General features: G+C 44.2%; 2 protein-coding genes across 2 annotated transcripts; one reads left to right on the forward strand and one right to left on the reverse strand.

The window, feature by feature from the left end:
• The first annotated feature begins 35 nt into the window (after positions 1-35).
• Positions 36-4,022, forward strand: tmem120b (transmembrane protein 120B). The gene is made up of 12 exons (XM_077019899.1): positions 36-182; positions 417-535; positions 629-745; positions 889-948; positions 1,077-1,172; positions 1,271-1,360; positions 1,613-1,678; positions 1,774-1,835; positions 1,940-2,032; positions 2,307-2,371; positions 2,617-2,685; positions 2,917-4,022. Exons 1-12 carry the CDS (start codon positions 120-122, stop codon positions 3,025-3,027), a joined length of 1,011 nt encoding a protein of 336 aa, XP_076876014.1. The 5' UTR covers positions 36-119; the 3' UTR covers positions 3,028-4,022.
• A 2,207-nt stretch (positions 4,023-6,229) lies between these two features.
• Positions 6,230-13,466, reverse strand: rhof (ras homolog family member F). The gene is made up of 5 exons (XM_077019905.1): positions 10,260-13,466; positions 9,692-9,779; positions 8,458-8,567; positions 7,300-7,434; positions 6,230-7,179 (listed from the first exon to the last, which is right to left on the reverse strand). Exons 1-5 carry the CDS (start codon positions 10,389-10,391, stop codon positions 7,012-7,014), a joined length of 633 nt encoding a protein of 210 aa, XP_076876020.1. The 5' UTR covers positions 10,392-13,466; the 3' UTR covers positions 6,230-7,011.
• Between the last annotated feature and the right edge of the window lie 154 nt (positions 13,467-13,620).

The raw sequence follows: 13,620 nt of genomic DNA on the forward strand, positions 1-13,620 counted from the left end.
CGCTGACGGCGAGACGGCGACACGCCGCGAAGAAGAAGCAGCGCGCCCGTCGCCCTCCACGCAGAGGGCGCCCTCTAGTGGTGGCTAGGGGGAGCGAGGGCGGCACGGGGACGGGTACAATGTCACTGGAGAGATATCAGAGTGAATGGGAAGAAATAGACACGGAATATCAGGAATTGCAGGTTTGGACTCGTGAATGGACGGTGGAAACTGAGCGTGTGAACACAAATTAGACAACAGGACACTTTCGGGCCGTAAACACGTCCGTCATTACAGCTTCTGGCCATCAATAATGGTTGCTAGCTAACGTTAGCTAGCTAGGTGGCTAACGTGCTGTTTTGAGTAGCTGGTAGTATAACCAAACGAATGTGGGTTTTTTACGCGTTAACGTACCAAGTCGTGTGTCCATTTTCTAGGAGACTCACAAAGTTTATAGGCAGAAGCTTGAGGAGCTGACGAGCCTCCAGGCGAAATGCAGCAGTGCCATTAGCAAACAGCGGAAGGGGCTGAAGGAGCTGAGGGGGACACTGCACAGGTAGGGCGGCTGTGTCCCACCATGGCAGGAGGAATGGGTGAGTTTACCTGGGTGAGACTACTGTGATGAGACTGACTGTGCCCCCTTCAACAGGTATGCAGAAGCATGCGATGAAAAGGAAAAAGTGATCATAAATGACCTAGAGTCACAGATTAAAGAGAAGCAACATGTTTTCTTTGATATGGAATCATATTTACCAAAGAAAAACGGGTAAGTTCTGATTTCCAGATTTGCATTCCTAGAAATTGTGTGGTGGCAGTGCTACTGGGAATCTCCCCACTGCGTGTTTAAGTGCTTCTGTGTATTTGGGAGGATTCCTTGCAGTTGATTAATGTTCTCTCTGTCATCCACAGATTGTACTTAAATTTGGTTCTTGGAAATGTGAATGTAACACTGCTAAGCAACCAGGCAAAGTAAGCCCACCAAAATCAACTGGATTTTCTATTTCTATAAAAATTGTCTGTTTTATTTATTCTTATTTTATCCACTGAAAGTTGGACAGGGCAGTCATAATCTCACCTATATGTTTGCCCTCTAACAGATTTGCTTACAAAGATGAATATGAGAAGTTTAAGCTGTACATGACTATAATCCTGATGTTCGGTGCCATAACTTGCCTCTTTGTACTGAACTACCGGTGAGATGTAATGTGATTGATCTCCAACTGCACTAATAATTACATTCATGGGGAAAACACATTCTTGACAGTAGCATATGCATTTGTTTTTGTTTCAGAGTGACAGATGAAATCTTCAATTTTTTATTGGTCTGGTATTATTGCACCTTGACCATAAGGGAGAGTGTTCTCATGAGTAACGGCTCCAGGTGAGCTGACCGCTTTAGATAGTTTTAATTAGCTCTGTTGTACTGGGCTTCTGCTGCTTTTTACAACCATCTGTTATTCCTCTGTTGAGCTTTTAAATGTATGTATTATCCAAATGTTGAGTAACTTAAGTGATGAGTCTTTAGTGGCTATGTGTGTTTTTCAGAATTAAAGGGTGGTGGGTCTCTCATCACTATGTGTGTTTTTCAGAATTAAAGGGTGGTGGGTCTCTCATCACTATGTGTGTTTTTCAGAATTAAAGGGTGGTGGGTCTCTCATCATTATGTGTCCACGTTCCTGTCAGGTGTCATGTTGACATGGTAAGCAGTTCCACTTCATATTATGATTTCAAAAAGATTCACAGCTAGTGAAACATCCTGGGTTTATTATATTTGCGCTTCCGTTCTCTTTGAAGGCCTGAAGGGCCGATATATCAGCTGTTCAGAAGCCAGTTTCTGGCCTTCTCCATCTACCAGAGTAAGTTCTTGCCCACTGTCCTGACTGCCGTCATGCTAATCTCTTTCACAGTGAGCCTTTTGTGTGTCTGGATGTTTTGTGTTTGACATTTTGTTGTGTTTCAGGTTTTGTGCAATTTCTGCAGTATTACTACCAGAGTGGTTGTCTGTACCGCCTCCGTGCCCTTGGAGAGAGGAGTCAGCTCGACTTGACAGTGGGTGAGCCACTGAGAAGCAATTGTCACTCTCCCTCATTCTCAAGCGTTGGCATTGTAACCGAGCATTGGTGCTTGCCCCGCCCCCTACCCCAGTTTTGTCTGAATAGGTGTCCAGAGTTGAGTAGCATCCACAGGGTCAGTGTGGTTTAGCATGTCTAGATAAACCGCAGTGGTTGGGGATGAAGCTGCTGCTTTGCTTCTAGAAGGCTTCCAGTCTTGGGTGTGTCTGGGCCTCACACACACACACACTCACACTGTGAATTCTTTGTTTCTAGAGGGCTTCCAGTCATGGATGTGGCGGGGTCTCACCTTCCTGCTGCCCTTCCTGTTCTTTGGACATGTGAGCCCAGTCTGCACTGAACAGTACCTCAAGTGCACACACACACACAGCATATACACACACGGTCCTGCACAGAACAGCACTTAACACACATGCACACACACACAGCATTCCATGTGGACACTGTATAAAACTGTACCCATCACACACAACATAACACGTTAACGTCAGGAGAGTAAATGGATAATTGAAAAAACTGAGGGCATGGAGGTGTGATGACCAACCAAGAGTGTTGTTCTCCATAGTTCTGGCAGCTGTACAACGCAGTGACTCTGTTTAAACTGGCTGCCCGGGACGACTGCAAAGAGTGGCAGGTAGTGTGCACATGAACGTGCGTGCTGGTGCATGTGACCACCAATGAACAGGCACGCAAGGTCCTGCATCACACATGATGGTAAAACTCTGAATGTATGTGCAGTTCGGGGAGGGAAAAACGAGAACAGCGGTCAGTGATAAAACTATAAAAGAATCCAGGTTTCCAGATAAAATGTCAGATTTCATTAGGAGTTCCGTTGGGTGCAGTGGTGTGTGTCTCCTTTATCCAGGTGTTCATGTTGGCGCTGACCTTCTTGGTGCTGTTCTTGGGAAACTTCCTCACCACGCTGAAGGTGGTCCATCAGAAGTTCCACAAGGAGAAGGTGCAAAAGGCGGACTGAAACCCTGTCCGAACTCTGCGGACACCTCGTCAACACGCACAGCGCTATGGAACCTGCTGCCTTGTGGGTCAGGAGAGGGCAGAGAGCTGCTCTGTCCGTCAAAGCTCGACATCCCGTCACGTTTCTTCTGTTCTGTTGTCTTTGCTGTTTTTCATGCAAGAACAACATTTAATGGTAACGACGTGGTTTAGAAGCACTGTTACACCTCCGTCATTTTAGATGCTGCAATTTGAATACGCAACCAGGACCCTTGGGGTTCGCGTCAGGACAGTGTGTGAACGTTCGTACGGAGCCGCCGCCCACTGGACTGCTGGAGGCCACTGGACTGCTGGGCATTAGTTGTTTGTGCTGCTGAATTCATGCTGAGGAAGCAGAGCTACATGTTACCGACTCTCACAGCAGATGCAGGGTTAATAATGCAATTGGTGACCAGTCCACTTGGTTTGCAATTTTTTTTTAATCTATTTCCTACAAGGCATTAAAGCGCGTGTGGCATGCAGTGTGTCTGTCCAGACATGCGTGTGACTCGTGTGTTCGCAGAGGAATGATTGAACTTTTACAGATGTGCTGCATACGACCAGGACATGTTTGAACATGAAGTGGCTGTGGTTGTGCAGCTGGATGCATGTTTGAGGAACCTGTGTGATCCGTGTGGAGTGTGGAGCTGGTTCTGACTGGGTTTGTCATCACTCAACCTCACGGCACATGGACATTCTGCCCAAATTCTTCTTCTTTTTTTTTTTTTTTTTTTTGCAAACGTTCACAGCATATAGAAGCAGGACTTTATGTGTGTGTGTGTGTGTGTGTGTGCGTGTGTGTGTGTGCGCGCGCGCGCAAACACTTGACTAGGTTCGGCTGCAGTAAGGCGTGTCTGATAAACACTGGCCTGTTTTACATGTGATGCAAAACACATAATTAATTTGGTCAGGAGTAAACCAGTCCAACCAGGCAGCTTTATGTAAAAAATAAGTAAATAAAAAAAGAATAATAATTAATTAGAAGTACAATTTGTTCTGTCTTAATGCAGGTAAAGTTGTGATTTGTTGCTTCAGATTGTGGGTGAAGATGCATACATAAATTCCTTGAGAAGTCAATGCAGTGTACTGGGCACTCACAGCTCCATTCTTAAGATACTGGTCTGTGTTCATGTTTCAATACTCTCGTGCTTTCAAAGGTTAAAGGTTCTTATCAGTGTACTGTTGCCACTGATGCTTGGACTCAACCCACTGGAGTGTGAATCTTCAGTGGGACTTCTGAATGCCATATGTTCTGTTGAGCAGACAGAGGTCCTGGACTTCCACACTGCTGTTATCAGTCTAACACGCCATGTGCTAGGGAAATCACAAGCTATCATCAGAAGTTGCACCTGGCTAAGGATTATGTCCCCCACTTGCTTAGATTTTGCTCGGTTTTTGGTTTTCCTGTGGTTTCAAGATGAGATCAAATAATCCAATAGTGCCACATTGGGGGAAATCATCTCCCTTTATTATTATTATTAGATTGTCCCTGACAGCGCTGCCCGAGCCCGCTGTGACCTGGAGCACAGTAGGAGGCTCCTGTGCTACTTGTTGCTTTCGTTTTCCACTAGAGGACAAGATGAACCATAGAATGTGTTCACGAGACACATTCCTCCAGCAGAGGGCGCTATTCACCTTATTCTGCTTGCCGAGCATGAGTTCTGGTATTTAAAACCAGACTCGTCAACCTGTGAAAGTCCTGTACCAGGGCTACGTCCCTTGATGATTGTAGTACGTTTTGGAACAAGTTTACAAGTTCATCTCTATGATAAGATGAATAGTAGGTGTCTAGTAGGGCTGGATACATTGTTTTCCATGTGACATCTCCCTTTATTACACTGAACATAAACATGACCAGACTACAGCACCAGCTGTGGCACAGCCAGAACAGTCCTTTACCTTCCTGAGTGACACTCCCATCACACCACCCTCTCCATCCTTCAGAGTGGGGACAGTCTACATCACACCACCCTCTCCATCCTTCAGTGGGGACAGTCTACATCACACCACCCTCTCCATCCTTCAGAGTGGGGACAGTCTACATCACACCACCCTCTCCATCCTTCAGAGTGGGGACAGTCTACATCACACCACCCTCTCCATCCTTCAGTGGGGACAGTCTACATCACACCACCCTCTCCATCCTTCAGAGTGGGGACAGTCTACATCACACCACCCTCTCCATCCTTCAGAGTGGGGACAGTCTACATCACACCACCCTCTCCATCCTTCAGTGGGGACAGTCTACATCACACTACCTTCTCTTTCAGGGGATATGGTCTTCATCACGCTACCCTCTTAAAATCTAAGACCGTGGCAAATCAAAGACTCACCTGCTCCTCTATCAAGAGCTGCATGGTGTCCAGAGGTGCTGCTCAGTGGGAACATGCATAACGTCCCCGACTGTTCCTGAGCTCAGAAGCACATCGTTCTTCTCAGCGGTACAGAAGTTAAAGTGCTTGGCTTCTGATGTTTGAACTTGAAAAGACTCGAGACATCTAGCTGTGAAGACTGTAAACACCCAATCTATCAGCAGAAACAGGGACAAGAGGCCCCTTTATATCTTCAGACAATAGTTCAACAGATACCCTCTGGCGTCCCAAAGCTCCTTTTCATTATAGATTAATCGCTCAAAGAAGCATCACAGAGTTCATAGGAGTTCCAGGTGCATTTTCACTTCAGATATCTTCAAAGCCACAAAGTTCCCACTTGAAACTGTCCAAATCTTAGCTCTGTTGAGATTAATCATTAACATACCGGCCGAATGAACATGGTTACTGTAAATGGAAGAATCCATGGCATTCTGTGTCTACAGATCCTTTCAAAACCTACTATATTGTGTTTCTCATGAAACCTTGTGGTTGCTCTGACTGCAAAAGGTGTGTGACAACAGGTAGTGCGGCATCTGTAGAGAAGCTGCGCTCGTAACCGCAGGGGCCCAAACACCTGTAACATGTCTGCAGCTCCATGAAGTCTCGTGCTGCAACGTGTGTAGTGGTGAGGCTCATTCTCAAACAGCAAAACACTGCACAGAGTCCTGTTAAAGCTTACCTGTTATAGCAACCTGTTATAGCTTACTTTATTAACTTAGCTATATGTTACTTTATTAACCTGGAATGAGAATGAGCAATTCACTAACAGAATAGGACTTTTAAATGCAGGGTTAGTATAAAAACAGCAACAAATTAATATTTAAATTAGATGATTTACTGGAGTACAGGAGAAGATACCAAATAGATGTTACAAATCCATTAGAAAACTATTATAAAAATAAAGAACTGTCACTCTTCTTTTGCTGCTAAAAGTGCTCACTCCAATCATAGATACAGAAACATCACTTCACAATCAGAACTATGTTTTCTTCTTGCAAAGACTAAAACCTCTTAAACCAATGAACACTGAACGGAATGAATGAATGAAGACTATTTGTCAAAGTCAAACATTCAACATCAGTCTCTGTAATAACAAGAACACTTAAAGACAACTAGTGAAACGTCCACTAGGAGGAAAGGTACAAGTCACAGAGAAATTGGCACTTTGATTAAATTAATTATTGTGCAAGTGAATGGATTACTAATATCAAGTTATGTTAATATCAGGCTAGACTCCATGAAATGTGGAATAATTATTGCTAGACTAATAGCAGCAATTATATGCAGGGCTTCAACCTGGCAGTGTCAAATCCTCCCGCAAGAGGGTTTTAACACTTTGGACTGTGTATCAGACACTGAGTGGATAAAATACTTTGTTGTGTGGCCCAGATACAGTGCATCAAACAGTGTGGGAATCCGATACCATGGATCAGACAACATTGGTATCAGATAGCAGGCTGTGGATCAGATGGTATGTGGTTATGATAACAAGGCAAAAGCCATCACTCCTCTCTTGTAAATTTGTAATTAGGAGTGTGCTAATGTTCCTACACCCACAGAGCTGTGGCTCCATCTCCAGGCTCCCCCTGCTGGTCCTACAGGATGGCGCAGTGGTGCCGCTTTTTGCTAGCTTTTCGTGCCTTGCGGCTGGCAGCGAGAGCAATCTTGGTGGCCTCTTTAAAAATGTCCTCCACGTTTTCGCGGTACTTGGCTGAACACTCTAGATACAGCTCAGCGTTCATCTGTTTCTGTGTCTCCTCTCCCTGGCAGATACCACACATGGACAAGAATACCCAAGGAGGTGAAAGAACTATTTAGGCACCCTGTTCCCCTGCTCTAGAACATATTGGGGTTCATCAGGTCAGCGTGAGGTCAGCACTCACCTGTATGTAGGTGATGGGGGCTTGGTCCTGTGCTTTCAGCTTCCTAGTTCGCTCTTTGTCCTTCCTGAGGTCTGTCTTGCAACCGATCAAGATGACCGGGACATCACGACAGAAGTGGTGGACCTCTGGGTACCACTGCAGAATGCAGGAAATCAGTTAAATTCTTAGACAATTGGACCCTAACACAGTTAAAGTCAGTTTTATAACACAAACTAACGAGAGAAAAAGTGGAGACACGCTCACACGCCCCTGAAGTTAGGAGGCTCTGAAATTACGAGTTTCTTGCCTAGTTTGTGTTTGTTCCTTGCACAATCTATGTACACAATTCTTACAGCACCGGTACAAAGGACAGGGTGTGGTTGCTTGTTTTAATACAAAAAACCATGAAACACTACACTGTTGTCAACTGAGAACAGAGAACTAACTGTTACTCCCTCTTTAAAGCAAGTATACCTAACCAAATAATGGATTCTTTTGTAAAATGGAATTGTTTTGTTAAAATCAAAGCAGACGTTTCCTTTTACTGGTTGTACATATAACCATCCTAAAAATCCCTTTTTGTTCCTGGTTCTGATTAGAATAAAGGCTGGCAATGTCCTCCAGGGATCTCCTAGTGCCTTTAGCCCCATGGGACTAACCAACAAACGGGACAGAATGTAACAGACATAACTGCCACCGGGAGAGGACATACTGTTTTAATGCTATTCTTTATCTTAGAACTCAGAACTGCCCCTCTTTCTGTACTGGTAATGATTAATGATGTGTCTTGTGCCCTGAAACACTGCTGTTATGGTCCTGAAATATTAAACTGTTCTGGACCTGAAACACTTCTGGAAATAAAGGATTTAACAAGAAACAGAGGTGTCAATTCCAGGTTCAGAAAGTAAAAGTCCTCACCAGGATTTTGCTCAGGCTTCCTAGATTGTGTTGATTCCACAAATTTTACCTGGATTACACTAATTAGAAAATCTAGCAAGCTTGAGCAAAATCCTGGTGAGGACTTTTACTTTATGAACCTGGAATTGACACCTCTGACAAGAAATACCTGTTGCTTTAACCACATTTAAAAAAATGTTTATTGCGATTTTGAGCTGAATGTGTATCCTACCTAATCTGAATTTCTCACACATTGTTATTCTACGAGGAAGCCAGATTTACCTTAATCAGAACATTTTCAAAGCTGGTAGGGTTTGTCACATCGTAGCAGACGAGCACAAGGTTTGCAGCCTGGTAGGAGAGAGGTCTCAGTCGATCATAGTCGTCCTGGCCTGTGAAAGTACACCCAGAACTCAAATGAAAGGACCATTCTGGTAGTCATGTGGTGACAATTAAATGTGATGTTCTTTTACTTCACAAAACATCATTTGGCCCCTGTTGAGCATTTCAGAGTGGTTTTGGTTTCCATGCTGAGAACATGGTCACTATCAAAAAGTGTCTTTGAGACAGCATTTTCCCCAGATGCTAACAGCGCACAGCAGTTGCTGCTCAGCCTGCTACAGCTAGACTAGCAGAGGGTGTGAATGCAGTGATGTTACAAAAACCCACATCCTGAGTTCAGCTTCCTGTTCCGCTGGCCTACACCGATAAACAGCAGGTCTACTGTCATGGCACTGCACACCAACTACTGTTCTGTGATAAGGGCACAAACTCATCTTCCCACTACATGTCTTCCTGACAGCTAACCAATTATCCTTCAAGCACTCTGTGAAATATGAAATAAACTGTAATAATGTAATACATGCGTTCTTCATGCGCTGTAGCAGCCTCCTCTGTTTCAAGGCACAACAACGGCAGGTCACTTGTATAAAACCTGAACGTGAAGTTTCATTTTAACTGACATTTTCACATTTTCTTCTTGACTTTCTCGCAAAACAAGAGAAACGTGTGCTTCACCCCTGACTTGACCAGCAGGCCACGATTCTGACAGCATTCTCAATTCTGCTCTGACTGGAAATACTTGAGTTCTGTTTGAAACGGCAGCTGATTTAGAGGAAGTAGAGATGAAACACCACATCCTGTTTCAACCTCATCCATCCTGACATTGCATGATAACCCTGACTGACCCACAAAGTCACACAAAAATTCAAAAAGTCTTGAAGAAAAAAAAAAACTTGTAAAAGAGTTCAATAACAAACAAAATGCTGCATTAGTGAAGGAGAAATGACTGCTTCATTCATCGACTCCATTACACAACATCCGTGACGTTTTTCGTTTTAAACCTGGCTTGGCTTAGTACTGCCTCATCTTAAGGACAAGGGGGGAGGATGGTGCTACTCAAACACCCCACACCTGCTTCCACACTGTGTGTAATCACACCGCCATGCCTGTGTGCACACAGCAGCCAGGAATCTAAGGTGTGCCGTACTGTGGGTGAGGATCTGGAGTATCCTACCTGCTGTATCGTACAGGTTCAGTTGAACTTCTTTCCCCCCATGTGTCACCATGGTGACATACTTTTCAAACACTGAGGGGGCATAGGTCTGTGGAGCAGAAGATTGATGTGAAGATTTATGGGAAAGGAAGCTCCCATGCTCAGCCTAACACACAGTGACAAAGTTCTCCTTTAAATGAGTCATTGCGGATAGTCTTAAGAAGAGCTTTATTAACATGAACATGTTCATGAGAGAACATGGAACACCCAAGGAGGGCAAACTAATGTCACTTACCTCCTAGAACCCAGAGACAGTGTGTTACTGGGAACGTACCCAGTGTACTAGGGGGAGCTTGTACAAACTGTGTAAATCACCCTAATATGTTTTGCAACAGAATTTTCTTCCTCTTGATTCATATGTCTACATACTTGTAACACATTTCAGTCTCCGTGAGCTATGAGAATTAGTGATTAATAAATATCAATGAATAAACTGAACTAAAAACGATAACAACCTATGCAGCACTTTGACCGTGTACTGACTCCAATACCTGTGACTTGTGTCTTTGTCGACCGTTCTAAGACTCACCTCTGGGAAGTCACCCTTAGCATAGACCATAAGCAATGATGTCTTCCCACAGCCGCCATCACCTACAATTACAATTTTGAGTTGCTGTCCTTGAACAGTTTTGCCTTTTCCCGCTCCTGAGCCGTTCTGCATTCTGTCCGGCGCTGAGGTGACGAGGCAGGCCAGGCCGGCCGGAGGCGAGGCAGCTCGAGGCAGCGGTGTGTGTCAGGGGCTCCGGCGGGCGGCCGGAACAGTGGCGACAGTGTTCATGAGGAACCGGAGTGAAGATGCAGCAGCCAGGAGAGACTTGTCCCAGGTACACACACCACAATGCACAGCCCACTTCCTGTTTGTCAGCGCTGTTACTGGGCCATGTTTGTGCGCCTGTCTCACAGCACCACCACAGCCACTAGCACTACACCAACCTGTCTCTCATTAAGCTGAAAATGGCCATGTGCTTCTCCTTCTGTGTCTGTGAGTGTGTGTCATCACTGGGTGTGGAGGGTGATTACCACCTCCCCTGCCACACATGCGTTTTCTCTTAGCAGCACACAGCCACATTAATCACACACACACACACACACACACACACACACACACACACACACACGAAACTTTCGTCTGCTTATTCATTGTGCTCTGTCCAGCCCACAGTGCATGAATGTATGTGCATGCTTAAAGGTGTGGTGATGATGATGGCTATTTCTTAAAACAAGGTAGAGAGGCTGAAATAATCATATTACTGTTCCAAAACTTGAATATCACATGTAAATAAATATTTTTGTTGGAACATTCCTAGCTAAACATTATTTTTTGTTTAAAAAATAATAATGAATGGATATTGTGGCATAAATCTCCAAGTGTGAAATTCCTTGTTGAAGCAAATCGTTGTTGCTGCCCTTAAAGAACAGGACGATATCCAGACTACAGACGTGCCTCTGCTTGACGTTCACAGCCGATCAGTCATAGCCCCACACCGGCAGCGAGTAGGACATTTATGCTAACTCACGAACTCAATCTCGGGGTCGTGTGACTTAATACAACACTCTGTATTCTGTTTTTAAATCATTAATAAACACAAAATGCAGCGTAAAATACCTGAAATGTATTTTATTTCATTTTGCATAAACCGCAACAGTAAAATGTGTTAATTGAACGCGACATTGACTATGGAAGAGGTGACCTTATAAAGTTAAAGATTACATGTTTTTGCACATATTGACAAAACGACACGAAAAAAAGGCACGGCCTAATGTTTCAGCGTTTCTACCAAGCGTGAGATGGCTGTTCTGCATTCCTCATTTGTAAAGGCAAATACTGTGTAACAATACACTTCCTATATAGTCCATTTACCTATCTGCAGTCCTCAATAAACCGCTTGTTCTTCTAGGAGAATTCGGTCACTCTGGGATTTAAAGAACCGTCACGGCAAACGGCCACTGAAAACCTGAACCAGTTTCCCATCCCCCCCACCGAGTGACACGACAGCAGTTCCCTCGTCGTGTTAAATGTACCAGCAGGGGGCGCCGTAGAGAGTAATACGAGGCTCCGCCGACTTTTCTGTTTTAGTACAATGTCCTTATGAAGCACAGAGACTAGGCCCGCGCATTCGCACGAGTGAGGAGAAAAATAAATTACAGTATTATCGATTACTGTAGCTTACTCCGTGGGATCTTGAACACGTCCGCTTCAGAACAATCAAAATAAGCAATACGATCATTTATGTTAAATATATTTATCCTCAAAATAACAATTTTTCCCCCAGGAAGGTTAAATTTTCACAAATACAGCAATTCTCGCACGAGGCCTTAATTTTGAGGTAGACACAGTTCTGAGTTCATCGCATGAGCTCGAGTGTAAAAAATGCAAAAACTTATTGAGAGAGAGAGAGAGAGAGAGAGAGAGAGAGAGAGAGAGAGAAATATTGTGGTCACAGGCCTCTTAAAATATCACTGGCTGAATTTCCTCAAAGTTTTAAGTGCAAGACAAATGGTTTTAAATGACCTCTTGTACATGTCACTTCAAGTAAAGGTCAGTCTATAGGTTAAAAAATTTAAAAACACGAAGAAAAAAAAGGTAAATATGCTTACATAACTCCTTGAGTTATTCTGAAGAATAAAAAAAATGTTTTAAACATTTAACATCATAACATCTTCGTCTCGTAGAAAACACTGTAAATAATTGAAATTATTATGCAAGTAAAATCCCGACGTATGCACGCTCCCGGTATGTCCGCGAATACAGCCTACCACATAAAACAGCAATATATAACTTTTCTCTGTTATATATACAGAGAGATCACATACTAGGTTACTCACGAAAACGTACAGAAAGAGGTGTTATTAGAAAATCAGTAATCTTGCTTCTTGACATGGATCCGCTCCGGCTCGAATGGTGAGCAGCTCCAGTTCCCGAGCGCAGCGGGTTTCATGCACCCGTCTGCTTTAATCGGGCTGGAGACACTAGACTGCAGTTGACAGTGTTGTTTTACATTTCTTTGGTGTCTCTCCGTTTTCCCCCCCAGAGAAAGGTTGGCTTAATCTAAAGCGTCCCTACACAAAGGGATTTTCCTTCCCATGAGCAGGCATGTGTGCGATATCAAGTAGAAATGGCCTCATGACCTGCTGCTGCTGTTAAAGAGATGGGTTCTTCATGTCTTCCTGCAATTGTCGGGCATACACCAACACGATGCCTAATTCATTAACATTTTTGTCCTTACAAAATCGCAGAGAGCGCGTGCACTGGCAACTACTGCATGTAAACATTTAAACTCGAATTTATGGTTTTGTTGCTGGTGGACAATCTTGCGCAATAATTCTGCGCAGATTTTTTTTCGAGCTTTGCTACTGACCTACCGCAAAACAACAAAGGCAGTACTCAGCCGAGTGTGACCACTGAGATACTACCTGAAATGGAAATTGAAACGGCGTGGGCTAGCCCATCACATATAACAATTAAACTGCCCTTAACTGCATATAACAGGGAGATACAATTTGCACACCACATACCGATATGTGTTGCAATAGTGTAGTATCACCCGAAGAGATGATATGTGCCAAAGCCCAAAATCATTTCCCCTTTTCTCTCTCTCTCTCCTCCATGCTCTACTCTGAAAATTCATCCTGTATGCTTCACATCAAATGGTCCTCTGCTTTGCTGGCGGACACATCGAGTTACTGCATCGAATGTTCTTGAAGGGGGCTGGTGAACGCAGCACAGCACGAGCGTTCCCTTTGTGCTTGCGGACTGAAATGCCACACATTGTTGAAGGCAGTTTTCCGACCTTATATGGCCATGTGGGAGCAGCCGTCCCGAGCTGATGGCACGAGTCCAAATATTCAGTTCTGCTGCTGTTGGCCACGGGGTTTGTGTGGATTGCTAT

This window comes from Brachyhypopomus gauderio, chromosome 10 (assembly GCF_052324685.1).
Source record: "Brachyhypopomus gauderio isolate BG-103 chromosome 10, BGAUD_0.2, whole genome shotgun sequence".
Taxonomy (NCBI): Eukaryota; Metazoa; Chordata; class Actinopteri; order Gymnotiformes; family Hypopomidae; genus Brachyhypopomus; species Brachyhypopomus gauderio.

What these genes read in the sequence shown, in the direction of transcription:
- rhof (XM_077019905.1), bottom strand. Translation starts at nt 10,391, where the DNA reads ATGCAGAACGGCTCAGGAGCGGGAAAAGGCAAAACTGTTCAAGGACAG. An exon ending in CTAAGGGTGACTTCCCAGAG is followed by an intron (nt 9,780 to 10,259) that starts GTGAGTCTTAGA and finishes TCTGCTCCACAG; the next exon opens with ACCTATGCCCCCTCAGTGTT. An exon ending in CCCCCATCACCTACATACAG is followed by an intron (nt 7,180 to 7,299) that starts GTGAGTGCTGAC and finishes GGTATCTGCCAG; the next exon opens with GGAGAGGAGACACAGAAACA.
- tmem120b (XM_077019899.1), top strand. Translation starts at nt 120, where the DNA reads ATGTCACTGGAGAGATATCAGAGTGAATGGGAAGAAATAGACACGGAA. An exon ending in CGGAATATCAGGAATTGCAG is followed by an intron (nt 183 to 416) that starts GTTTGGACTCGT and finishes TCCATTTTCTAG; the next exon opens with GAGACTCACAAAGTTTATAG. An exon ending in CTGAGGGGGACACTGCACAG is followed by an intron (nt 536 to 628) that starts GTAGGGCGGCTG and finishes CCCCTTCAACAG; the next exon opens with GTATGCAGAAGCATGCGATG.